Raw genomic sequence first — 27390 nt, 5'->3', positions numbered from 1 at the left:
GAAAAGTACCTGACCTAGCTCAATATTAGGTAACATTATGAAGTATTTCCTGGTTGTGATAATGACATTGTGGTTATATGATAGGTGAGTTATTTAGGGTTGAAGTGTCAAATCACAGTGCCTTTGTGGAGGGATAAAGCTTTGTGGAGGGATAGGGGAAAATGTTTGACAATTGTTGAATCTAAATAGAAGGAATTCACATGTTTGTTTTAACGTTCTATCAACTTTTTGGTATATTCTTAACAAAAAGAAAAAAACAATGCCTGACTTAGATGTTTGTATGGGTGACTCAAGCTATCAAGTAATGGATAACTCCTGTGCTATATAAACAGTTCTAATACACTAATAAAAACTTCCTAATTTACTTGAGGACATTAACAAAAACCTCAGAAGACATACCTGAAATTATGAATCTTTCGCATCAGTGTGATGTCTCCACTTTTATTTCTGATTTTGCTTATTTGAGTCTTCTAGTTTTTTCTTAGTCTAGCTAAATGTTTGTTAACATTGTTTTTACTTTTTCAAAAACTAACAATTGAGTTGATTTCTTCCTGTTTTTCTATTTTTTATTTCTGCTCTAATTTTTATTCTTTCCTTCTTTCTGCTAACTTTGGGTTTAGTTTTGTTCTTTTTTTTCTAGTTCCTTGAGGTGTAAAGTTGAGTTACTTATTTGAGATCTTTCTTCCTTTAAAAATAGGCAATTATCATTAGAAACTTTCCTCTTAGTCCTGATTTTGCTTCATCCCGTAAGTTTTCATTTGTTGTGTTTTTGTCTTTTTTTTAATTTTCCTTGATTTCATCTTTGATCCACTGGTTGTTTTAAGAGTGTGTTGTTAATTCCCACATAATTGTGATTTTCCCAGTTTTCCTTCTGTTACTGATTTCTAATTTTAGTCTATTGTGCTTGGGAAAAAAAGCTTGGTATCATTTCAGTCTTCTTAAATTTGTTCAGACTTGTTTTATGACTTAATATGTGATCTATCCTGGAGAATGTTCTGTGTGCAGTTGAGAAGACTGTGTATTCTGCAACTGTTAGGTGGAATATTCAGTATATGTGTGTTCTATTCATTATTGAAAATGGGGTACTGACATCTTCTATTGTATTGCTATTTTTCCCTTCAGTTCTGTCAGTGTTTGCTTTATATATTTAGGTACTCTAATGTTGGGTGTATATATGTTTATACTTGTGATATCTTCCTAATGAATTGACTCTTTTATCATATGACCTTCTTTGTCTCTTGGGACGGTTTTTTATTTAAAGTCTGTATCATCTGATAGTATGGCCACACCTGTGCTCTTTTGGTTGCTATCTGCATGGAATATATTTTCCTATTCCTTCACCTTTAGCCTATGTGTCCTTAAATCTGAAGTGAGTCTCTTGTAGATAGTATATACTTAGATCTTATTTTTAAAATTCATTCAGCCACTATATGTCTTTTGATTAGGGAGTTTACTCCGTTTACATTAAAGTAATTATTGATAGGGAAAGACTTACTAGTTCCATTTTGTTAATTGTTTTCTTTCTTGTAGTTGTTTTGTCCCTTTTCTCCTCTCTTGTTGTCTTCCTTTGTGATTTGTTGATTTTGCTTTGATCCTTCCTTTTTTTTTTTCTTTCGTGTATCTTCTATAGGTATTTTCTTTGTGGTTATCAAAGTCTTAACAGAAAACAACTTAAAGCTACAGCAAAAGCAATTAAAAAAAATAGACAAACAGAACTGCATCAAATTAAAAAGCTTTTGCACAGCAAAGAAAACAGTTAAGAGAATGAACTGGTAATCTATGGAATAGGAGAAAATATTTGCAAACCATGTATCTAATGAGGGGTTAATATCCAAAGTATATAAAGAACACCTGCAACTCAACAGCAAAAAAAAAAAAAAACCCAAAACAAAAAACAACCTGGTTAAAACATGGGTAAAGGACTTGAATGAACATTTCTTAAAACATACAAATGTGTAAGGTGCTGTATATGAAAAGATATTCAATATCGCTAATCATCAGGAAAATGCAAATCAAAACCAGAATGACTTAACACTTCATATCTGTTAGGATGGCTGATATCAAAACAAAACAAATGGTAACAAGTGTTGGAGAGGATGTGGAGAAATTAGAACCCTGTACACTGTAGAGATGGGCATGTAAAATGGTGTAGCTGCTGTGGAAAATAGTATGGAGATTCCTTAAAAAATAAGAATAGAATTACCATATGATACCACTTCTGGGTACATATCCAAAGGAAATGAAATCGGAATCTTGAGGAGATCCCATGTTCACAATAGCATTAATCACAGTAGCCAAGATATATAAACAAGATGTATAAACATCGATAGATGAATTGATAAAGAAAATGTGGTATATACGTACAATGGAATATTATTCCGCCTTAAGGAAGTCCTGCTGTATGTGACAACATGGATGACCCTGTAAGACATTACACTATGTGAAAGAATCCAGAAGGACAAATACTGAATGATTTCACTTATATGAAATATCTAAAAATAGTCAAATTCAGAAAACAGAAAGTAGAATGGTGATTGCCAAGTACTGGGAGGAAGGGGAAATTGGGAATTGATGTTACATAGGTATCACAGGCAAAGCAGATAGTTCAATATTAGGAAATTTATAAACAAGTTTTTACATTAGTAGATCTAATGGAGAAATCATAATTATTTCTTTAAGCTCCAAAAAGTATTTGGGAATAAAAATAAAATCTATAATTAAAAATATTTCTTTAGAGTAGAAGAATATTTCTTTATAGTAGAACAATACCTCTAATATGATAAAGAATATGTATTTGAAATTTGCAGTCAGCATAATCAAAGTCAAATACTTTTGTTATGCATATAAAACATTTGTGAGAAAAATCATATAATATGGTGGAGTAGGGAACTCTAGGGCTCTTACAAAAATACCTAATAAGCTTCCAGAAACTATCAGAATTAGTTTTCATAGAACTCTGGAATTTAGTTAACATTAAAAACCAGGAAAAGTAGGGAGCTGTAGCGCTGCAGAAAGAGAACACTATGGCATCTTAAATTGCTCACCTACCATTCCTTGTGCCTAGATTAACAATGACTTTGAAGACAGCAGCTTACACTCATGGTGCAGGCTGTTAGCACCAGAAGGATTAGTACAGATCTTGCTCTCAAAAAATTGTGATCGTTTTAACCTGTCTGAAGTATCTGAAGGACCAGTATAGAGCTTCCTTTTGTTTTATACAACTCAGAGCTTTCCTGGGACTGGGGTGGCTTGTCTGTCATCACTTGTCAAAAGTATTTAAAAGCCAGAGTATCAGCTGTAGAAGCCTGAGTCTGGGGATAAAAATTAGGACAATGAATAGGTAGACAAAAAGCCAGGAAGGAACAGTTGAAAAGGAGATACAGGGTGGTATAAGGACTTTTTAATGCTTTTGTGTATGCTGAGAAATTGAGAATGCTATGTACATGCCTAGGATTGGACAACTCCTCAGAGAAGGCTTGAGAAGACCCTAAGCTTTTACCATTAGCTGACCTTCAGGCTCTGCCTAACTAAGTAGAATATGAAGGCTAAGATATAGTTATAAACAGCCTGGCTTAGTTTTGATGGAATGCCCCAACGCAGAGCAAAAAAGACTGGGAGTGTTTTTTTTCTGTCCTATTACCTTTTTTCTTTCCTTGGCTGCAGTTGTTTAAGGAAACTGTCAAAACAGTAGTTGACCCTGAAGCTAAGTGAGCACAGACTTCAGTTCCATGCACAACAAAGAATGTAAGCTTTATGAAATAGTCACTAAACAACACTTACAACAAGCAGTAACAGCAAACTCCAGGGAAGGGGGAGAATCCAGTATCTAGAGTTGTCACATTATAATATTCAATATGTCCAGTTTTCAACAAATTATAAGGCATGCAAGGAAATAAAAAAGTGTGACTCATTCAGAGGAAAAAAGAGAAATTAATGAAACTATCCCTGAGGAAGCCCACCTTAAATGTACTCAATGAGCTGAACAAAACCGTCAGCAAAGAACCAAAGGAAATCAAGAAAAGGATTTCCCACCAAAAAGAAATACCGACAGAGAAATTACAAAAAGGAAACAAATAGAAATTCTGCAGCTGAAAAGTACAGTAACAAAAATTCTTTAGAGGGATTCAATAGCTGAGTTGAGTAGTCTGAACAAAGAATCAGTGAACTTCAAGAAAGGTCAGTTGATTTATTCATTCGAGGAGCAGAAAGAGAAAAGAATAAAGAAAATGAACAGGGCTATGGGACATCCCCAAGCATACCAACATATCCATTATGGGATTCTTAGAGGGAAGAGAGAGAGAGAGAGAAAGGGGCAGAAATAACATTTGAAGAAATAATGGTTGAAAACTTCCCTAATATGATGAAAAATGAATTTCAAATGGGTTAAACGCAGAGAGACCCACACCATGACACATTATAGTCAAATTGTTAAATACTTAGCATAGGTGTTGGTTCTATTAGTAGAAATATACTTTGCCTAATGAAGTCAGCTTTAACAGATTTTTTTTTTTTTAAATCTGGTTTTGAAGTCATAAAATACAAAACTATGAGCTTCTTACAAAGTTATTCCTGCCATAAATACTGTGGTAATTTATATATTTTAAAAAATTGAGGCAACTATTTTTTTTTAAACAAGTGTTTCCAAAAGCTTATTGACTTCTAAGTAAGTTTAGTATCACATGATAATACATTTCTTTTATTTGTAGAAAGTAGGTTTTTACTTTTTAGTGCTTGTTGACTCTGTGTGTGTGTGTGTGTGTGTGTCTGTGTATTGGTTTACATGATGGTGAAGAACTACTTATTTCCTTTTTGGTTTGTTACATGAAGTCTTTGACATTGTTTGTTTGTTTGTGACAGGGTCTTGCTCCGTCACCCAGGCTGGAGTGTAGTGGCTGGATCATAGCTCACTGCAACGTCCGCCTCCCAAGCTCAAGCTATCCTTCCACCTCAGTCTCTCAAAGTGCTGGTATTACAGGCTTGAGCCACTGCACCTGGCTGATGTGTCATTAAGCTGGATGATGAGAGAATAATATAACCTGATAAAACTCATGTAGATCTGTTGAGAAGAGATAACTTTAATTGTGAAATAGTCTCTGGAAATTAGTAAAAGACATATTTTAGCTAACCAGTAATTTCATAACATCTTTATCTCAGTATAATTTACTGTAATACATAAGGTTTGCCCGTTTAAAGTGTATAGTTTATTTATAGAATTTTACAATAGCATAATTTTAGAACTTTGTTGTCATTCGCCCCTCTCCCCCAATTCCCTAGCCCTAGGCAAACACCAGTCCACTTTCTCTCCCAATTCTTTTTTGCCAATTCTAGACATTTTATATAAACAGAATTGTAATATGTGATCTTTTGTGACTGCCTTCTTTTACTTAGCATAATGTTTTCAAGAGTCATTCATGTTATGTTGTAATGTGAATCAGTACTTCATCCCTTTTTATTGCCAAATTATATTTCATTGTACAGATATTTTGTTTACTCATTAGTTGGTAGACATTTGGGTTTTCCACTCTGGCCATTGTGAATAGTGCTGCTATGAACATAGTAAGTGTTTATGTGTTAGGGTGGGTGTTTCATTTCTCTTGGGTATATACCTAACAGTAGAATTACTGGGACATATAGTAACTCCATGTTTAACATGTTGAGGAACTTCTAAACTTTTTTCTGAAGTAGCTGCACTATTTACATTCCCGTGAGCAGTATATGAGGGTTTCAATTTGTCCGTATCCTTTCCCACATTTGTCATTTTCTGTCTTTTTGACTACAGCCTGGTTGGGTGTTAAGGGGTATTTATTGTGTTTTTTACCTAGTTCTAACAACTAATGGTGTTGAACATCTTTTCATGTGCTTATTGGTCATTTATCTTTTCTGATGAAATACCTATTCAAGTTCTTTACCCATTTATAAATTTATCACTTCACAAATTTGTTGAATTGCAAGCATTCTTTTTATATTCTGGATATTAGACCTTTAGCAGATTTATGGACTTACCAATATTTTCTCCCATTCTGTAGACTTTTTTACTTTCTTGATGGTGACCTTTGATACACAAAAGTTTTAAATTCTGATGAACTCTAACTTATCAGACTTTTATTCTTTGCACTTTTGGTGACATATCTAAGAAATCAGTGCATAACCCAGGGTCACAAAGATTTAGCGTTTTCTTCTGAGAGATTTAGTTTTAGTTTTTATATTTAGATCTGTGATTCTATTTGAGGCAATTAAAATTTTTATTTTTTTAATTGTGATAAAATATGCATAAAATTTATCATCTTAACCATTGTTAAGTGTATGGTTCAGTGGCGTTAAGTACATTCATATTGTTGTTTAACCAATCTCTATAGCTTTTTAAATCTTGTAATACTGAAACTCTATATCCATTAAACAACAACTCCCCATTTTCCCCTTCCCCCTTAGGCCCTGGCAACCACCATTCTACTTTCTGTCTCTATGAATTTGGCTGCTCTAGGTACCTTATAGTAGCGGAATCACACAGTATATGTCTTTTTGCCACTGGTTTATTTCATTCAGTAGTATATTCTTAAAATTCACCCATGTTGTACTATATGTCAGAATTTCCTTCTTTTTTAAGATTATATTATTCCATTGTATGTGTATGCCACAAACAAAAGTTTATCCATAAACACTCAAGTGTTGATAGACACTTGAGTTGCTTCTGCCATTTGGCTATTGTGAATAGTGCTGCTGTGAACATGCTTGTTATAATTATCTCTTCAAGATCCTGCTTTCACTTCTTTTGGGTATAGACCCAGAAGTGGAATTCCTGGATCATATAGTCATTCTATTTTTAGGTTTTTGAGGAAGCTCCATACTGTTTTCCATAAGGGCTACACTGTTTACATTCCCACCAGCAGTGTTCGAGGGTACTAATTTCTCCACATCCTTGCCAATACTTGTTATTTTCTGTTTTTGTTTGTTTGTTTGTTTCCTTCTTAATAATGGCTATTCTAACAGGTCTGAAGTGATGTCTCATTGTGGTGGTGATTTTCATTTCCCTTATGATTAGTAATATTGAGCTTCTTTTCATTTTTGGTTGGCCAGTTGTATACCTTCTCTGGAGAAATGTCTATTATTTTTGCCTATCTTTGAATCAGGTTTTGTTGTTGTTGTTCTTGAGTTGTAAGTGTCCTTTATATGTTCTGGATATTAACCTTGCATCAGATACAGTGAGTCTTTGCCTCACATCTTTGTGAAATTCTTGGAAACTGTGACTTGTAAGTGAAGTGACGTATAGCATAGCAAAACAAACTGATATAGTTAATTGATAAAACAAGAGTTAAGTTCCTATGGTATTCAGTACACTGTTTCACTTAAAGGTGCAATTTCTAAGTACCTATTGATGATGTTAAGTGAAGACTTACTGTACATGATTTGCAAATATTTTCTCCCATTTTCTATGTTACCTTTTCACCCTGTTGATGGTGTTCTTTGGTGAACAGAAGTTTTAAATTTTGATTTAGTCCAATTTATCAACTTTTACTTTTGTTGTCTTTCTCCTTTGAGTCAGTTTTTATGTATGGCATGCAAATTTGTCTTTGCATGTAGATATTTAGTTGTTTCAGCACTGTTGAAAAGACTCTTCTTTCCCTGTTGAATTTTCATGACCTCTTTGCTGAAACTCAATTTACCATAAATGTTAGTGTTTATTTCTGGACTGTCGGTTCTATGCCATTGATCTACATGACTGTCCTTATGCCAGTACTGCGCTGTCTTGATTATTGTAGCTTTGGAATAAGTTTTGAAATCGGAAAGAGTGAGTCCTCCAACGATGTTTGTCATTTTCAAGATTATTTTGGCTATTCTGGGGTTATGATCTGCTTGTCAATTACAGAAAAAAAAAAAGGCTAGGCTTTTAATAAGAGTTGCATTGAATCTCTAGATTATTATGGGAAATATTACCACTTGAATCTCTAGATTAGTTTAGGAAGTATTAATCTTTCAGTCCATAAACATGGGCCAGTTTTCTAGTTATTTTGATTTTCTTTCATTTCATTCTATGTTTTTTAGTATACTAGACATATATTTATTTTGCTAAATATATTCTCAAGTATTTAATTCTTTTTCTTGCTGTTGTAAATTGATTTTTTTAAAAAAATTTATTTTTGGATTGTGAATTGCTAGTGTATTAAAATACAGTTGATTTTTGTATATTGCACTGGCATCCTGCAGCTTTGCTGAACTTATTAGTCTTAATTGGTTTGGCCTGGTTTCCTTGGGATTTCCTGTAAGAAGTTCATGTTATCTGCAAATAGATATAGTTGTACTTCTTTCTTTACAATCTAGATGTCTTTAATTTCTTACCTGGTTGCCCTGGCAATATGGTAACATCCAATATGATATTGAATAGAAGAGGTAAGAATGGCCATACTTGTCTTGTTCTTGATTGTAGGGAGAAAGCATCTAGCTTTTCATTATTCGGCATTATGTTAGCGCTGAGTCTTTCATAGATACTCTTCATCTGGTTAAAGAAATCCCTTCCATTCCTAGTTTGCTGAGAAATTTTATCACAAAAACGTATTGGGTTTTGTTGAACTAAACAGTAGCTTTTAAGAGCCTGTTACATATCTAATGACGTGGTTGGTTTGTTGTAAAATTACTTGGAAATGGTTATGTGAAAATACTGAAATTTACTTGGCAAATACTAAAGCTACAAGAATTTTTAAAATGGAAAGGTTATTATGAAAGCTCGAAAGATGCGATGGGAGGAGGTAGAGCATGCAGTGTTAAAAAATTTGTAAGATATAATTGTTGGAAAGGAAGAAGAGAAATATATTTTGGGATGAGTATAAATCTACTCATGCATACTTTTAAGAGGCTGGAATAGGTTTATGTTTCTCAAATTTGGATATTTGCTTCCCACTGATATGTCAGGAGGTATCAAAGCAGTAAGAAGCCACAGAATAAAAACAACATTTTTTTTTGCCCAAATAAAATTTTTACATCTATTTTTATCAGCTAATGACAGAATATTTTTATTTATTTATTTAGTCATTTGTTCGTTTATTTATTTATTTTACTTTAAGTTCCAGGATACATATGCAGAACGTGCAGGTTTGTTACACAGGTATACATGTGCCATGGTGGTTTGCTGCACCTATCAACCCATCATTTAGGTTTTAAGCCCTGCATGCATTAGGTATTTGTCCTAATGCTCTCCCTCCCCTCGCCCCCCACCCCACCGACAGGCCCCGGTGTGTGATGTTCCTCTCCCTGTGTCCATGTGTTCTCATTGTTCAACTCCCACTTATGAGTGAGAACACTTGGTGTTTGGTTTTCTGTTCCTGTGTTAGTTTGCTGAGAATGATGGCTTCCAGCTTCATCCATGTCCCAGCAAAGGACATGGTCTCATTCTTTTTTATGGCTGCATAGTATTCCATGGTATATATGTGCCACATTTTCTTTATCCAGTCTATCATTGATGGGCAAAAAATGGCATTTTTGAAGTGTTAGTTTTGTCCAGTGGTATTTAATTTTTTTAAGTCAACATTTTGTTTTGAAATAATTGTAGTTTCACAAGTGATAAATAATATAGAGATATCACATATACCCTTCACCCAATTTCCCCAAGTGGTAACATCTTGCAAAACTGTGGTGATATATCACAACCGCAACATTGATATTGATACAGCCAAGATACTGAACATTTACATCACTACAAAGGTGCCTCATGATACCTTATAATAGCTACTTCCACTTCTCTCCTGCCCCACCTTTTACTGAGCTCCTGGCAACCACTAACTTGTTCCTTTGTTTCTATAACTTTGTAATTTCAAGAGTGTCATATAAATGATAACATATAGTATGCAACCTTATTGTATTGGCCTTTTTTTCACTCAGCATAATTATCTGGAGATTCATCCAGATTGTTTTGTGTATCAGTAGTTTTTCTTTTTTATTGATGTGTAGTATTCCAAAGTATGAATGCACCACAGTTTAAATATTCACTATTGAAGGACATCTTGGTTGTTTCCCAATTTTTGGCTTTACCAATATAGCTGCTGTAAACATTCATATGCAAGTTTTTGTGTGAATATGCCTTTGTTTCTGTGGGGTAAATGCCCAGGATTGCAATTGCTGGGTCATATGGTAGTTGCATGTTTAGTTTTTTGAAAGACAGGCCACACCTTTTTCCAGGGTGGTTATATCATTTACATTCCTACCAGCAGTGTGTGAGTAATCCATCTACTCCATATCCTCACCAGCATTTGATACTGTCACTATTTTTATTCTAGTCATTCCAGTAGGTATGTAGTGGTATCTTATTAAGTTTTTAATGTGTATTTCCTTAATGGTTTTTGATGTTGCACATTTTTTAATATCTCTGTTTCCAGTCTCTTTCTCCTGTTAAGTGAAATGTCTGTATCTTTTGCCCATTTTCTAATTGGATTGTCTTTTTTTTTCTTTTTTACTGTTGTGAGTTCTATATATATGTTAGTATATATGTTAGATGTAAGTCTAGCAGATACAAGACCTTTATTGGATATGAGGTTTGCAAATATTTTCTTTTAACCTGTAGCTGGGAGAGAGAGGGGCATTTTGTTTTGCTGGATAGTCTAGGCTTCCCTAGACTTTCACTGACACCACAAGGAAGGGATAGCACTTTATCAGCCAGCAGAGATGAAAGTAAGTCCTGGGCTCCTCACTTGGCCTTTGCTGGTGTTGGTGTGAGTGGGTCTAGTTTTTTCTGTGGTGGTTGGCTGGAGTAGAATGGTGATTATTTAAAAGTTCTCTCTTTTGCGAGGCTTCACCTCTACTGGGTTTTTAGCTAGTGAGAAAAGCTCTTGTTAGGGTTTTTTGTCTGTGTCCATTGTTCCTGGGTAGCTGACTTCTTCAGCTCCAAGTCTGTATATGCAAGAGAAAAAGAAAACCCAGGGATTGCACCACAGCATAATTCCTTAGGTCCCTAGATCTCTAGCTAATCTACCTTCCTCTCTACATCTTTCAGATTCTTCTTACATTTGTTTTATATATATTTTCCAGTGGGCTGAATTTTACTTAGCAGGAGAAATAGGGAAAAGTACATCTGGCCAGGTGCGTTGGCTCATGCCTGTAATCCCAGCACTTTGGGAGGCTGAGGCAGGAGGATCCCTTGAATCCAGGAGTTGGAGACCAGCCTGGGCAACAAAGTGAGACCCAGTCTCTACAAAAAGAAAAAGAAAATTAGCCCGATGTAGTGGCATGTGCCTGTTGTCCCAGCTATCCAGGAGGCTGAGGTGGCAGGATCACCTGAGTCTGGGAGGTCAAGGCTTCAGTGATAGTGCCATAGCATTCCAGCCTGGGTGACACAGCAAGACCCTGTCTTAAACAAAAAAGAAAAGAAAGAAAAATGTCACAGGATCCTCGAGGTGTCGCTTTGCAAGCTGGAAACCACTGTGGCCAGCAGCATCTTCTGCCTGAGTATTGTTCACACCTGCTGGGCACGTTCTGCCCACTTGGCCTGGCAGGCTGTGCTTGGCTCGCACTACTATGCTATATCTTACATCTGCCAAGCATGAGCCAGGCATGGAGTGGTGAGGGGTGTGTGGGTAAGCAAGTGTGGGGTCTAGCCACTGCACACAGCCAGGCATGCTGACTGCTGTGGTAGGGCAGGCAGCTCCAGCGCTGGCACTGGTGCTGCCTCAACGCAAGGCTGCAGCTGGACCAGATGTACTGTGTGTGGCTTCTGCTGTGGGCACCCACATCTGGGTGAGGGCAATGTGGTGGTGGCAACTGGAAGCTTGGAAGACACCAGGAACCACAAAACCCCAAAGAGGATGTCATAGTCCTGGCTTGGGGACCCCCTAGGTCTGGGCTTCCCCAAAGGCCTCAGCTTGTCTCTTCTTCTTGTTCCCTGCAACATGGCAGGTGCGGAGGGGGCATGTTTCAGCGCTGTTTGTGTTACAGCTCTTTTAGTTTTACCATTTGGTGGATCCTGAGTTCTTATCCTGCATCCATGAAGAATGAGGTATGTGGACAACTAGAGGGTGAGCAAGATGGAGAGGAGTTTCATCGAGTGGCAAAACAGTTTTCAGGAGACCCAAAGTGGGTAGCTCCTTTCTGCAGGCAGGTCATCCCGACGACTGTCCAGCTGTCAGTGGAGAGGAGAACCTAGAGTAGGTAGCTTCTGTCCGCGGGCAGGTCGTCCCATTGTCTGTATAGCCCTCAGCAGAGAGGAGACCCAGAATGGGTAGCTGCTACCTGCATGCAGGTCATCCCGTAATCTGCATCTTTCAGCAGAGAAGAGACCCGGAGTGGGTAGCTCCTATCTGCAGGCAGGTCATTCCATTGTCTCTCCAAGTCTGGCTGAGTCCAGGGTTTTTATGGGCTTCAGAGGGGAGGAGGTGCATGCCAATTGGTCCATGGGCAGGCCCAGAAAAAGCACCATAAGTTCTCCTGTCTGTGGAACTGGCAGCCCTTCAAGCCATCCCTGGCTTAAAGGTAGGGCTTCACTGGTGACCTGCCCCTTTCTGCCCAGGAGCCTGTCTGCCATCTGTCTGCCATCTATGGTATCCATGGCACACCCAGGCTGTTTATGTCAAGGGGCGCCTGCAGGCCCACTCTGAGCTGCCCTCAGCCCTCCCTGTCCCCGCAACCTCCCTCCTGTGCTTGTGGGTGCCCAGTGTCTGGCAGGGTGGCAGGGGCCTGGTCTGTCAGTGCTGTCCCAAGTGTGTGCACACCTGGCTGGGTCACGACAGTGCCTGGGCTTGGCCTCAACTTTGCTCTGTAATTGGAGTGGGAACCAGGAGTGGGGAGAGGCCTGGCAGTGGGAACAGGCACTTCTGAGCCTGCAGGGGCAGGGGGAGTTCCCAGATCCCCGAGAGTGCAGTGGTGCCTGGGTCCACAGCTGTGACTGGGCAGCTGCAGCTGTGCCCAGGAGGGTGGGGTTCCTGCCCCTCCAACTCAGAAGGGAGTGGGGCTTCTGCCTGTTCCTGGCTCCCACCAGCTCAGTAGAGCAAGCAGCCCTAGCTGCTCCTTCCCCACTGCAGCTGGCATCATTGCAGCAGCCACTCCAGATGGGATGCTGCTGCCATCAAAAATATATCTACTCCATCATCTGGGGAGATGCAACATAATTTAAAATATTTTTATCTGAAATCAGATGTTGCTATATCATCAAATAGAATGCCAAGTTATAATGACTTTATAGGTAAAACACAGAAACCTCAAAGAAATGTTATATTTATGGTAGCTTTGAGTACTGATCCTATGCGCCAGGAAACAAGGTCTTGTTTTTTTCCCCCCCATTCTTAGGGGTAAAATATTAGGATGTCGGTCAAGCTTCTGTAATAGTCAAACATAGAGTGGCTCAAATAAGATAGAATTTTATTTTTTCACGTCTTTGTTCATGTTAGGAAAGTGAGCTCTGTTCCTTGATGTCATCCAGGGATCCAAGCTGGCAGGACAACTAAGCTGTCTTACACATGACTTCCAAGGTTGTTCCATGCATTAACGTTTTCAGCAGGCGAGAAAAATAGTGATGATAGTGGTGGTGATACTGGGGGAACATGCAGGTCAAGAACTTGATTTTAAGGACAGGAAGCAGAAGTTGTACTTGATGCCTTCATTCATATCACATTGGCCTCAACCTAGTAAACTGGTTACAACTAGCTGCAGAAGAAACAGGAAATGTCTCCCACTTGGTGGCTATGTGGCCAGCAAAAATTTGAGTGAGGGATTTCTATTATTAAAAGAAAGGTGAGAATACTTACTGGTGGACAATAGTAATCTTTGCTGTTTACTTTAGTGGGAATTTTTTAGAAGAACTCTCTGAGTGGTCTTAATCATTGTGAGCCATTTTGTTCTGTAGTTAACTGTCTTTTTTCTTGCTGTGCTCTTTGTCCTGTTATATTATAAAAGAATGACATGACCTTCATGGTCTAATCTTAGTGTGGGTATAAAACTGATTTGTATAAAACTGATTTGTATATAACTACTTGGACTACTTCAAATAAGAACCTGTTTGTTTGTATCTTCTAGGGTTTACAGAGTCCACGGGGAATGGGATGCAAGCCAGAAGCTGTATGTAGTCACATTATTATTGAGAGCCATGAAAAAGGATGTTTCCGGACTCTAACTTCTGAACATCCACAACTAGATAGCCACCCTTGTGCTTTCAGATCTGCTGAACCCTCAGAAATGACCAGAGGACGGCAGAGCCCATCATCATGCAAGCACGTCAACCTTTCTGCATCCTTAGACCAGAACAACTCCCATTTCAAAGTTTGGAATTCCTTGCAGTTAAAAAGTCATTCCCCATTTCAAAACTTTATACCTGATGAATTCAAAATCAGCAAAGGTCTTCGAATGCCATTCCATGAAAAGATGGACCCTTGGCTGTCAGAATTAGTAGAACCTGCTTTTGTGCCACCTAAAGAAGTGGATTTTCATTCTTCATCACAAATGCCATCCCCAGAACCCATGAAAAAGTTTACTACCTCCATCACTTTTTCATCTCACCGACATTCTAAATGCATTTCCAATTCCTCTGTTGTTAAGGTTGGTGTTACTGAAGGTAGCCAGTGTACTGGAGCATCTGTGGGGGTATTTAATTCTCATTTAACTGAAGAACAAAATCCTCCTAGAGATCTTAAACAGAAAACCTCTTCCCCTTCATCATTTAAAATGCATAGTAATTCACCAGATAAAGAAGTGACTATTTTAGCAGAAGGTAGAAGGCAAAGCCAAAAATTACCTGTTGATTTTGAGCATTCTTTTCAGGAAGAAAAACCCTTAGAAAGATCAGATTTTACAGGCAGTCATTCTGAGCCCAGTACCAGTGCAAATTGTAGCAATTTCAAGGAAATTCAAATTTCTGATAACCATACCCTTATTAGCATGGGCAGACCAAGTTCCACCCTAGGAGTAGGCAGATCGAGTTCCAGACTAGGAGTAAAAGAGAAGAATGTAACTATAACTCCAGATCTTCCTTCTTGCATTTTTCTTGAACAACGAGAGCTCTTTGAACAAAGCAAAGCCCCACATGTAGATGACCATGTGAGGAAACACCATTCTCCCTCTCCTCAACATCAGGATTATGTAGCTCCAGACCTTCCTTCTTGCATTTTTCTTGAACAACGAGAACTCTTTGAACAGTGCAAAGCCCCATATGTAGATCATCAAATGAGAGAAAACCATTCTCCCCTTCCTCAAGGTCAGGATTCTATAGCTTCAGACCTTCCTTCTCCCATTTCGCTTGAACAATGCCAAAGCAAAGCACCAGGTGTAGATGACCAAATGAATAAACACCATTTTCCCCTTCCTCACGGTCAGGATTGTGTAGTGGAAAAGAATAATCAACATAAGCCTAAATCACACATTTCTAATATAAATGTTGAAGCCAAGTTCAATACTGTGGTCTCCCAGTCAGCCCCAAATCACTGTACATTAGCAACATCTGCATCTACTCCTCCTTCAAATAGAAAAGCACTTTCTTGTGTTCGTATAACTCTTTGTCCCAAGACTTCTTCCAAGTTGGATAGTGGAACTTTAGATAAAAGATTCCATTCATTGGATGCTGCTTCTAAAGCGAGGATGAATAGTGAGTTTAACTTTGACTTACATACTGTATCTTCGAGATCACTGGAACCAACCTCCAAATTATTGACCAGTAAACCTGTAGCACAGGATCAAGAATCTTTAGGTTTTCTAGGACCTAAATCTTCACTGGATTTCCAAGTCGTACAGCCTTCTCTTCCAGACAGTAACACTATTACTCAGGACTTGAAAACCAGACCTTCTCAGAATAGCCAGATAGTAACCTCAAGGCAAACACAAGTGAACATTTCAGATTTCGAAGGACAATCCAATCCAGAGGGGACCCCAATATCTGCAGATCGGTGAGTCTCATTGTGATAACAAGCAAGCTGGATGGACTTTGTGATAAAGGGTTTCAAATACTTAAGTAGATATCGGTTCTTGGGGGAAAGGCCGTGTGATTTCTCTGAGTGGAGGTTGTGTCTGGCTAATTACTAGAAGTCTTTCAAGGAATAAATGTGTTAAGTAAGAGAGAACATATAACAGTAATGCATTTATACTTTCAGAGGGCTTTTGGCAAGACTTGACATCAAGTGTTTTAAAAAATTGAATGACCTTGAAAAGAATCTTTGATCATCCAATGATACAATTACTAATTTATTTACTGTGTTGGACATATGCTGAAGATCTCCTTCGGAGGTTGCACACACGTACGTGGGTGCTTGGTCACTCTCTCTCTTCCGCTCTCCCTCTCTCTCTCTCTTCTCCAGCTCTCTGGTTCCATTTCATGACTTCCCTCAAATATTTAGTATTTACAAAGAAAGTGGCTTTACAGTGGAAAATCCTGGCAGATACGTTTAGTCAAATGATGAAGATTTGCATCACCAGTAAAACATCTGTCAACATAATGTGCTCCCTGATATGATGCCCCACCTCATAAAGTATTGTAGGAAAGGAAACTCAATTCAGGGATAAGTCTGTTAGATTTATATTATTCAGCCCAATTTTAGCACTTTGCCATTAATTCAGTTTTACTTTAATGAGCCTCTTACAATATGGTGAAGCAGAGCTACCTGTATGTTTAGTATTTTACCTTATAGTTGAAGAGGCATCGTACCACAGTGGAGAGCACTAGGCTTGGAAAGGAGGAAGAGAGAAATGTTTATTCATAATCTACATGTGGTAGTAGTCATGGCAATAAGGAACTTAGATATGCTATCTTACTTAGTTCTCATCATGATCCTATGAAGCAGGCGATGAGATCTCTATTTTCCTACTGGGAAACATGCTGACTGTTACTTGTGCCAAAAGATGTTGTTTGTAGGCAAGAGAAAGAGCATTCAAATGCATTCTGTTTAATCAAAGTAAGGATTTGTTCCCCTACACAGTACTCTGTCCTAGAATTTGAACCCTAATTCCAACACTTCCAACCACGATCCTGGACAACTGATTTAATATCCTTGGCACTCATATGTAGAAGGAAAGGGTTGGAATGCTGAAAAGTCCCTTATAGCTCTAAAAGTTAGGGATTGAGATAATAGATTGGGGCAAAAAAACAAGGTCAATCTCTGATTTTAGTGTTAAAAATAGTAGAGTGCTGTAGAGATCAGTAATGATACCTTTAAAAATTTTTTTCTTTGAGACAGAGTCTCGCTCTGTCACCCAGGCCAGAATACAGTGATGTGATCTTGGTTCACTGAAACCTCCGCCCCCTGGGTTCCCCTCCCGCCTCAGCCACCTGAATACCTGGGACCACAGGCGTGCACCACCATGCCTGGCTAATTTTTGTATTTTTAGTAGAGATGAGGTTTTGCCATGTTGGCAAGGCTGGTCAGTATTGATACTTAAAAAAAAAAAAAAAGTTTAGAAATTAAAACAGTGACAATTTCATATACAATTTTTAAACTCTTCAAAGGTTAAATGCTAAGGTATTGCACTGAATACCTTAAAAATCAGATAAAGCTATGAATGAGAAGAAAGTAATAGATGATTATATATATGAACTAACAATAATGCCATTTGTTCAGGGTGTACATTTGTAGTGGATGCTTATATTATACTTAGTGTAATAATCACAAATAGATATTATTACCTCAGTTGTGGATTTAAAAAACCTGAGACTTAGAGAAAATATTTTGCCCAAGATCACATGGCCATTGAGCATTGGAGGTGCCATTTGAACCTAGGTTTATCGAACTCCACAGTCCATAAATAATTCAAACTACACACACACACACACACACACACACACACACACACACACAGATGCATAAAACATATATATAAGTAAATATATATATAATACCTTATAAAATATTTATAAAAGGCTGGGTGCAGTGGCTCACCCCTGTAATCCCAGCACTTTGGGAGGCCAAGGTGGGTGGATCACCTGAGGTTGAGAATTTGAGACCAGCATGATCAACATGGAGAAACCCCATCTCTACTAAAAATACAAAATTAGCTGGGCATAGTGGCGCGTGCCTGTAATCCCAGCTACTCAGGAGGCTGAGGCAGGAGAATCGCTTGAACCTGGGAGATGGAGGCTGCAGTGAGCCGAGATTGCACCACCACACTCCAGCCTGGCAACAAAGTGAGACTCCACCTCAAAAAAATTTATAAAGTATATATGTATAAAATATTTATAAAGTATATGTGTATAAAATATATTCAAACTTTTTCATTTTGAGATAATTTTAGACTTACAGAGGAGTTACAGAAATAGCACAGAGAGTTTCTGTATTATCTGTTGCTGTGTATCATGTTACCCTGAAATGTAGCAACTTAATAAAACATCTGAAAATTTATGTAGGTCAGAAATCTAAATGTAGCTTATTTGGGTACTTCTGGCTTAGGTTGTCTCACAAGGTTGCAAACAAGGTATTGGCTGCAAATGTGGTCTCATCACAGGGCTTGCCTGAGAGGATGTGCTTCCAGCCTCACTCACATGGCCATGGCTTTGGCCAGAGACATGGGCTTTTTGATTCTATAAGGCACTCATAATATGACACCTAAGCTTCCCTTAGTGAGGCAGTGAGAGGGCAAGAGAGGGTGCCCAAAACAAAAGCCACAGTCTTTTTGTAACCTACCCTTGGATGTGTCATCTCGTCACCTCTGCCACATTCTCTTCAGTAGAAATGAGTCACTGTCTAAAGCTCTCACCCAAGGGTTGGGAATTCCACAAGGTCCTGAATACCAGGAGGTAGATGTCATTAGGGGATATCTTAGAGGTTGTCCATGTAACCTGTACTGAAGCTTCCATTTATGTTAACATCTTACCATAACATCATAACCATAAAATATTTATCAAAATAAATTATTATTGGTATAAAACAATATAGTCTAACATTGATTTCACCAGGTTTTTCCACAAATGAACCTTTTTTGTTTCAGATCCAACCCAGGATTCCATCTTGCATTTTAGTTGTCATGTCTTAGACTCCTCCAATCTATGACAGTTTCCCAGTCTTTTTTTGTCTTTCATGACCTTGACGCTTTGAAGAGTGCTAATCAGTTATTTTGAAGAAGCTTCTTCAATTTAGCATTGTTTGATGGTTCAAGGTTAGATTAGGGTTATGCATTCTCAACATGTCACAACAGAGAGCACATTATGTTGATATACATTAACTGGTGTTGTTAACCTTGGTCACTTGGCTAAAGTGGTATCTGCTAGGATTCTCCACTGTAAAGTTACTGTTTTTCCTTTGGAGATACTAAACATTTGAGGGAGATTTTGTTAGACTATACAAATAACCTGTTTCTGCTTAAACGTTGACTACTAATTTTAGCATTCATGAGTGGATCTTGGCTGTAGCAGTTATTACTCTGGTGTTTTAATTTTTTTATGTCTTTCATCTCTTCTACATTTGTTAATTGGAATTCTTCTGTAAGGAGAATTGTTCTTCCCTCATTTATTCCGCCCTAGGTTATTTATTTACATTACTGTAGACTCATGAGTGTTCATTATTTGGATTATAATCCAATGCTACAATTACTATTTTGTTGCTCAAGTTCTCTTTTTAGCTATTTAGAGCACTTTTAGGTTGGCTCCTATACCCTGCCCCAGAGCTGAAATCAACTGTTTCATTAAAAAACCCTCTTTTTTTTTTTTGTAGTTGTTGTTTTCTTTCTTTTTGAGGCGGAGTCTTGCTCTGTCACCCAGGCTGGAGTGCAGTGGCGTGATCTTGGCTCACTGCAACCTCCATCTCCCGGGTTCAAGCAATTCACCTGCCTCACCTGGGGATTACAATTCACCTGGGGATTACAGGTCTGCACCACCAAGCCCAGCTAATTTTCTATATTTTTAGTAGAGACAGGGTTTCACCATGTTGACCAGGCTGATCTTGAACTCCTGACCTCAGGTGATCTGCCCACCTCGGCCTCCCAAAATGCTGGGATTACAGATGTGAGTCACCATGCCCAGCCAAAAAACCCTCTTGTTTTTGAAGGGAGGAAGGAGTATAGTATTTAGAAAGCAAGATGTAAGTACCTGGCATGCTCATTGCTGGTGGGATGTTGCTGTGTCTAGCCTTTCTCAGTGAATAAAGCTAAGAAATATAGGTAGATTTGTAAATTTATGTGTATACTCATATCTGTATCTTTTAACATGTGTGTGTGTTTTAAATCATGTGTCCATATTGATACCTCTGACTCCAGTACAGATCCACAGGGTTGATTCTAGCCTTTCCCCTTTCTTTATTTGTAACTTCTGTCTCTAATAGCGATAAAACTGGCTCTCATTATCTGTAATGTATTTACCCTAGTATATAAATAAAGTAGTTTCAGAATTAATAGCCCATACCCACATGAAAAACAAATTCTGCATGTAGAGTACAGCGTTTATCTGCAGTTTCGAATTTGTCATTAAAATATCTAGACAAAAATGCTGTTTGCTAAAGTTTCTTAAGTCAGCATCTCCCTTCCCCATATTCTTCAGTATGAGTACGTGATTCATTTATAATATAGTTAGATTCATTAGTCACATTCTGCATTCCATCTTTGCCTCATATCCTGGTTCACCTTTAAAAATTTCTGTACTTAAAACTTCACTTTCTGTGCTTTACAATTCTATCCATTGCTACAGTTTCATATGAGCAGTTCCATCAATCCCCAAATTCCCCCATGCTGTTCCTTTGGAGACAGTCTTTCCCCGATCCCTCACTGCTGGCAGTCCCTGGTCTGTTTTCTTCCTAGAGTTTTGCCTTTCTAGAGTGTCACACAAATGGAATCATAAAATATGTAACAGCCTTTTGGGTCTGATTTTTTTACTTTGCAAAATGCATTGACTCATCCATCTTGTGTGGATCAGTAGTGCTTTTTTATTGCTTTATTAAAAGCAATAATATTTTATTGTAACTCAGTTTGTTTATCCATTCACTCACTGAAGGATATTTGAGTTGTTTCTAGTTTGGGACCATTAAAATTAGAACTGCTGTAAACATTTATAGACAGGTTTTTGTTTCTCTACAGTAAATACTAAGGAAGAGTTATATGGTATAGGTGTATATTTAACCTGAGTTATATGGTATAGGTGTGTATTTAACTTTGTAAGAATTATTCAGAGCTAAACTAATACTAGTTTTTCAGAGCGTCTGTATCATTTTGCATTCCTGCTAGCAATGGGTGAGCATTCTAGTTACTCCACATCCTCACCAGTGCGTAAATTGTCAATATATTTTAGCCATTTTTATAGTTGTACGGTGGTATCTCAACATAGTTTTAATTTGCATGTCCTTCCTTAATGGCTAATTATTATGAACACCGTTTCAAGAGCTTATTTACTGTCCTCTTTGGTGAAGTGCTTTTTAAATAGGATTGTTTGCTTTCTTATTGGTGAGTTTTGAGAGTTCTTAATATATTCTGGATACGAGTCTTTTCTGGATATGTTATTTGCAAATATCTCTTCACAGTATGCGACTTGTCTTCTTATCCTCTTAACAAAGTCTTTCAAAGAGCAAAGGTGTTTCCTTTTGATTAAGTCCAATTAATTGATTTTTAAATGGATCATGTGATTGGGTTGGCAGTACTTTTCTTTCAGTACTTAAAAAATATGCGCCTTCCTTCTGGATTCCATGGTTTCTGACAAAAAATTCATAGTCATTTGAGTCATTGTTCTCTATGTAAGAACAATGTGTTATTTTTCTCTGATTATTTTAATTGTTTTCCAGCACATTGATTATGCTTCTAGATATGGGTTTCTTCTTTTTTTTAATTTTTAAATTTTCATTTCAATAGTTTTTGGGGTACAGGTTGTTTTGGTTACATGGATAAGTTCTTTAGTGGTGATTTCTGAGATTTTAGTACACCCATCACCTGAGTAGTATGCACACTGTACCCAATATGTAGTTTTTTTAAGCCCATAGGTTTACAGGCATACCTCAGATATATTGCAGGTTCAGTTCCAGACCACTGCAATAAAGCTGGTCACATGAATTTTTTGGTTTCCCAGTGCATGTACAAGTTATGTTTACACTATACTGTACTCTATTAAGTGTATAATAGCATTATGTCTAAAAAAAAAGTACCTACCTTAATTTAAAAATTGTCATTGGTTGATGGGCACTTAGGTTTTTATGAGTTACTTCACTTAGAATAATGGCCTCCAGTTCTGTCCAAGTTACTGCAAAAGACATTATTTCATTCCTTTTTATGGCTGAATAGTATTCCGTGGTATATATATACCACATTTTCTTTATCTACTCATTGGTTGATGGACACTTAGGTTTTTATGTCTTTGCAGTTGCAAATTGTGCTGCTGTACAAGTGTGTGCACGTGTCTTTTTAATGTAATATCTTCTTTTTCTAAGTATAGATTTGTTTGGTACATCTTGTTTGGGGTTTGCTGAGTTTTTTTAAGCCTATAGGTTTACAGGCATACCTCAGATATGTTGCAGGTTCAGTTCCAGACCGCTGCAATAAAGCCGGTCACATGAATTTTTTGGTTTCCCAGTGCATATACAAGTTACGTTTACACTGTACTGTACTCTATTATGTGTATGATAGCATTATGTCTAAAAAAAGTACATACCTTAATTTAAAAATTCTTTATTGTTTAAAAATGCTAACAATTATTTGAACCTTCAGTGAGTTACTTTTTGCAGGTGGCAGTCTTACCTTGATGTTGGTGGCTGCTAACTGCTCTGGGTGGTGATTGCTAAAGATTGAGGTGGCTGTAGAAATGTCTTTTTTTTTTCTTTTTAATTTTCGTTGGTACATAGTAGGTGTATATGTTTATGGGGTACATGAAATGTTTGATACAGGCATGCAGTGTGAAATAAGCACATTGTGAAGAATGGGGTATCCATCCTTTCAAGCATTTATCCATTGAGTTGCAAACAATCCAATTACACTCTCTAAGTTATTTTAAAATGTACAGTTATTATTGACTATAGTCACCCTTTTGTGTTATATAGTAGGTCTTATTCATTCTTTCTATTTTTTTTGTGTGTGTGCCCGTTAACCATCCCCATCTCTCCCCAAACCCCTCACTACCCTTCTCAGCCTCTGGTAACCATCCTTCTACTCTCTATGTCCATGAGTTCAATTGTTTGGATTTTTAGATCCCACAAATAAGTAAGAACATGCGGTGTTTGTCTTTTTATGCCTGGTTTATTCCATTTAATGTAATGATCTCTAGTTCCATCCATATTGTTGTAAATGACTGGATCTCATCATTTTCTGTGTCTGAATAGTACTCCACTGTGTATATGTACCACATTTCTTACCCATCTATTGATGGACACATAGGCTTCTTCCAAATCTTAGCTTACCACAAACAGTGCTGCAACAAACATGGGATTACATTGAAACTGTAGATTGCTCTTGAGTAACAAAATCAGTCTTCCATATACTGATTTCCTTTCTTTTGGGTATATACTCAGCAGTGGGATTGCTGGATCATATTGTAGCTCAGTTTTTAGTTTTTTTAAGGAACCTCCAAACTATTCTCCTTAGCGATTGCACTAATTTACATTCCAAGCAATAGTATACAAGGGTTCCCTTTTCTCCACGTCTTCGCCAGCATTTGTTATTGCCTGTCTTTTCGATATAAGCCATTTTAACTGGGGTGAGATGATACCTCATTGTAGTTTTTAGTTTTAGTGTTTTGATTGGATTATTAGATTTTTTTCCTATGGAATTGTTTGAGCTTTTTATATATTCTGGTTATTAATCCCTTGTGAGATGGGTAGTTTGCAGATATTCTCTCCCATTCTGTAGGTTGTCTCTTCACTTTATTGATTGTACCCTTTGCTGTAAAGAAGCTTTTTAATTTGATGTGATCCCATTTGTCCATTTTCGCTTTGGTTACCTGTGCTTGTGGGGTATTGCTCAAGAAATTTTTGCCCAGACCAATATCCTAAAGATTTTCCCTGATGTTTTTCTGTAGTAGTTTCATGGTTTGAGGTCTTAGGTTGAAGTTTTTAATCCATTTTGATTTGATTTTTGTATATGGCGAAAGATAGAGGTCTAGCTTCATTCTTCTGTGTGTAAATATCCAGTTTTCATTTATTTCTGCTGTTTTATAGTTTTTGTCAGGGAATTCTCATATCTCTTTTATCCTAGCCTTGGTGTCTGTTCCCATGTGATTTAGTTTTGATATTTGTCTCTTCAAAATCTCATATTGAAATTTGATCCCCATTATTAGAGGTGGGACCTAAAGAGAGATGTTTGGGTTATGGGGACAGATCCCTCATGAATGGCTCAGTGACCTCCCTGTGGTAATGAGTGAGTTCTGGCTCATAGTTCATCCAAGAGCTGGTTGTTTAAAAAAGAACGACTCCCCTCCTCCCCACCTTCCACTTCTTTCCTCTTCCCGTGTGATGTGGGCTCTCCCCTTCCACTTCTGCTGTGATTGGAAGCTTCCTGAGTTCCTCACCAGAAGCAGATGCTGGTCCCATGCTTCTTACACAGCCTGCAGAACTGTGAGCCAAATAAACCTTTTTACTTGGTAAATTACCCAGCCTCAAGTATTCCTTCATAGCAGTGCAAACAGACTAAGACACCATTTGAGCTGAGATTTTTTCTGGTTCTAAATATGATGAATAATTTTAGATTGTATTTCATAATGATGTGTTATGAAATGACAAGTCTTGTTTAAATGCTATAGAGAATGTTGATGTTTTTGTTTTAGCAGACAATGACCCAACTAGTTTCAGGTTAAAAATTCCAGCCAGCCTTCTGTAGGTTGTTGTTCCAAGTCCATTCAGTTTTCAAAGATTTTGCAGTGCTGTTCACATCTGTCCTCCATGTGTGTGCCTAGTGGCCCTTTTCTAGGTACTTTCATCCCTTTTCTATGTACTTTCTGTGACTACCTTGTGTCAGGGCCAAGTGGCACAGGACAGAAGGATAAAAAACCAACCAGGTGTGGTCACTCTTGAGCCCACATTTCCTTTGGTGTAAGTTGAAGGTTTCCCTTCCTCAGAACTTTAGGCTCCTGCCAGCCTCTGTTACTGCTTGTACCATTGCCACCATGAGATTACTGGGATGCTATGACTAATATACAGAGATAAGGAAAAAGGGGATTCCACACTCTATATAGAGTATTGGGAGACCCTTCTTTCATTCCTGAAGCCTGAACTAGAAGGCTTCGCTATGAAGTCTTTCTGTCTATGCTAATATCCACTTTTAGGTTTCAGGCTATATTGAGTTCAGGCCAAGGAATGACAGAGGAAACAAAAATGATGGCAAACTCATTACCATTTTGATGATATTTCATATTTTATGATCTTCAATCTGCCTGCTTCTGTTATTTTCCAGAGTCTTCCAATAGCTGCTCCATGTAGTCTATCTAGGTTTTATAGCTCATCTCATCTAGGATTAGATATGCTAACCTGGAACTGGAACCACTTGTACTGTTTTTTGTTCCATTAACTGCATATGTGAGTTTCAGTTATTCCACATCCTTGCCAACACTGGGTATTAACAGTTATTTTTAATTTCACTCATTCTAAATGTGAGTATGAAACAGTATAGTATTGTAATTTTAATTTGTATTTCCATGATGACTAATGATGCTGAGCATCTTTTCTGTGTCTCTTGCCCATTTGCATGATTTTATTTATGAAGTATCTGTTCACTTTTGTCCATTGGATTATTTGTCTCAGTATTATAGGAATTTTTATAATATATTCCAGATACAAATCCTCTCTGTATGGTGAATATTTTCTCATAGTCTGTGGTGTGATTTTCATTTTCTTAATGGTGTCTTTGGGGAACAGAAATCTTTAATTTTGATGAAATCCACTTTGGTAATTTTTTTTTAATCAGTAGTACTTTTTTGTGTCTTGATTAAGAAAATGTTGCCTAATCAAGTGTTGTAAAAGTTTTCTCCTGTATTTTCATGTGGAAATGCTATGGTCTTAACTTTGTGATCGAGTCTGTGATCTATTTCCAAATTTTCATTTGTGGTGTAAGTTATGCAGTTGAGGATCATTTTCTTCCCTAGGAATATTCTAGCACCACTTTTCAAAAATGATTATTTCCTTATTGAATTTAGTTGGAACCTTGGTCAAAATTAGTTGGCCTTATATGTGTAAGTTTTAGAGTTTCTACTCTGTTTCTTTGTTCTTTTTATTTATCTTTACACCAGTACCACAATGTCTTGATTACTGTAGCTTTATAGTAAGTCTTGAAGTCAGGTTATGTCCTCCAACCTTGTTTTTGTTTTCAAAATTATTTTTGCTATTTCAAGTCCTTTGCATTTTCATACAAATTTTAGAATAAGCATACTGGGATTTTTTTTGGGGGATTGTATGGAATCTGTAGATCAATTTTGTAGATTGACATTTGAATTTTCAGTCTTCCTATGCATGAACATGGTGAGGTTTTTCTTCCCCACTTATTTAAGTCATCTTTAATGTCTCCCAGTAACGTATTGTAATTTTCATTGTGTAGATTTTACACATCTTCCACTAAATATATTCCTAAGTAGTTAATATACTATGGTATATGGCATTTTAAAATTTAAGTTTTCTCATTGTTCGTTGCTTATATGTAGAAATACTGTTGTCATGTCAATTTGTAGGTCCCAACAAGTTAATTTTAATTTTAATTTATTATTCTTTGGGTCAGAGCTTTCCTGCCTACTGTGGGATGTTTTAGGGTAATGCGTGCTGTAGAGAATTTATACAAGGCAAAAGTTCCAGTGGTTGAAATATATCTATTTGTTCTCTGTTTTATGTTCAGTAACTCCTCTAAGATTTCAAGAGTTTCTTGTTTAAATTTACTGGGATCCTCAGGTATAAAGTCTATTCTTCATACATAATCATTTCACCAGGGAACAGAGCAGTTTTACTCATTCCTTTGCAGTTCTCATGCCTTTTATTTCTTTTTCTTGCCTAATGCACTGGCTAGAACATTGAATATGATACCACAACAAGTAGTAAAAGCAGACATCTTGCCCTGTTCCCTATTCTTGGAGGGTAGGAGAGTAGAGTTAGTGTTTCGTCATTAAGTTTAATATTACCTGTAGATTTTTAATGGGTGCCTTTTATTGGCTTGAGGATGTTTTCTAAGTGAGTTTTATCATGAATGGGTATTTAATTTTTCAAATGTTTTTCCTGCTCTATGGATATGATCATACATGTTTTCTCCTTTTTTCTACTGATGTAGTGAATTACATTGGTCCAGTTGATCAACTGTATTGTTGAAATTGTGATCTTTACTGAATTTTTATCTGCTTGTTTAATCAGCATTTGAAAACAGCATACATCTCCAGTTATGTTTGTGTATTTTCTGTTTCTCCTTTAGATCTTCTTTGGAGTATTTTGTGGGGAGGGGAACAATCACAAAGTTATAGAAAAGGTAAATATGGCACAAGGAACTTCTCTTTCTCCTTAGTTATTTGGGAATAAGTTGTTGACCTGCTGCACAATCACTTTTGTGTAATATATTCTCATTTCCTATAAA

General features: G+C 37.3%; 1 protein-coding gene across 4 annotated transcripts in view; it reads left to right on the top strand.

The window, feature by feature from the left end:
- ALMS1 (ALMS1 centrosome and basal body associated protein) overlaps positions 1-27390 on the top strand; it is a 224466-nt gene that overhangs the window by 80362 nt on the left and 116714 nt on the right. For all 4 annotated transcript variants that reach the window (XM_054473537.2, XM_054473532.2, XM_054473546.2 and 1 more), the window contains one exon: positions 13990-15848. In XM_054473537.2, coding sequence (XP_054329512.1) covers positions 13990-15848 — 1859 coding nt within the window. The remainder of the gene's footprint in view (positions 1-13989; positions 15849-27390) is intronic.

Source organism: Pongo pygmaeus, chromosome 12, assembly GCF_028885625.2.
Source record: "Pongo pygmaeus isolate AG05252 chromosome 12, NHGRI_mPonPyg2-v2.0_pri, whole genome shotgun sequence".
NCBI lineage: Eukaryota > Metazoa > Chordata > Mammalia > Primates > Hominidae > Pongo > Pongo pygmaeus.
This window is presented reverse-complemented; position numbering and strand designations above follow the sequence as displayed.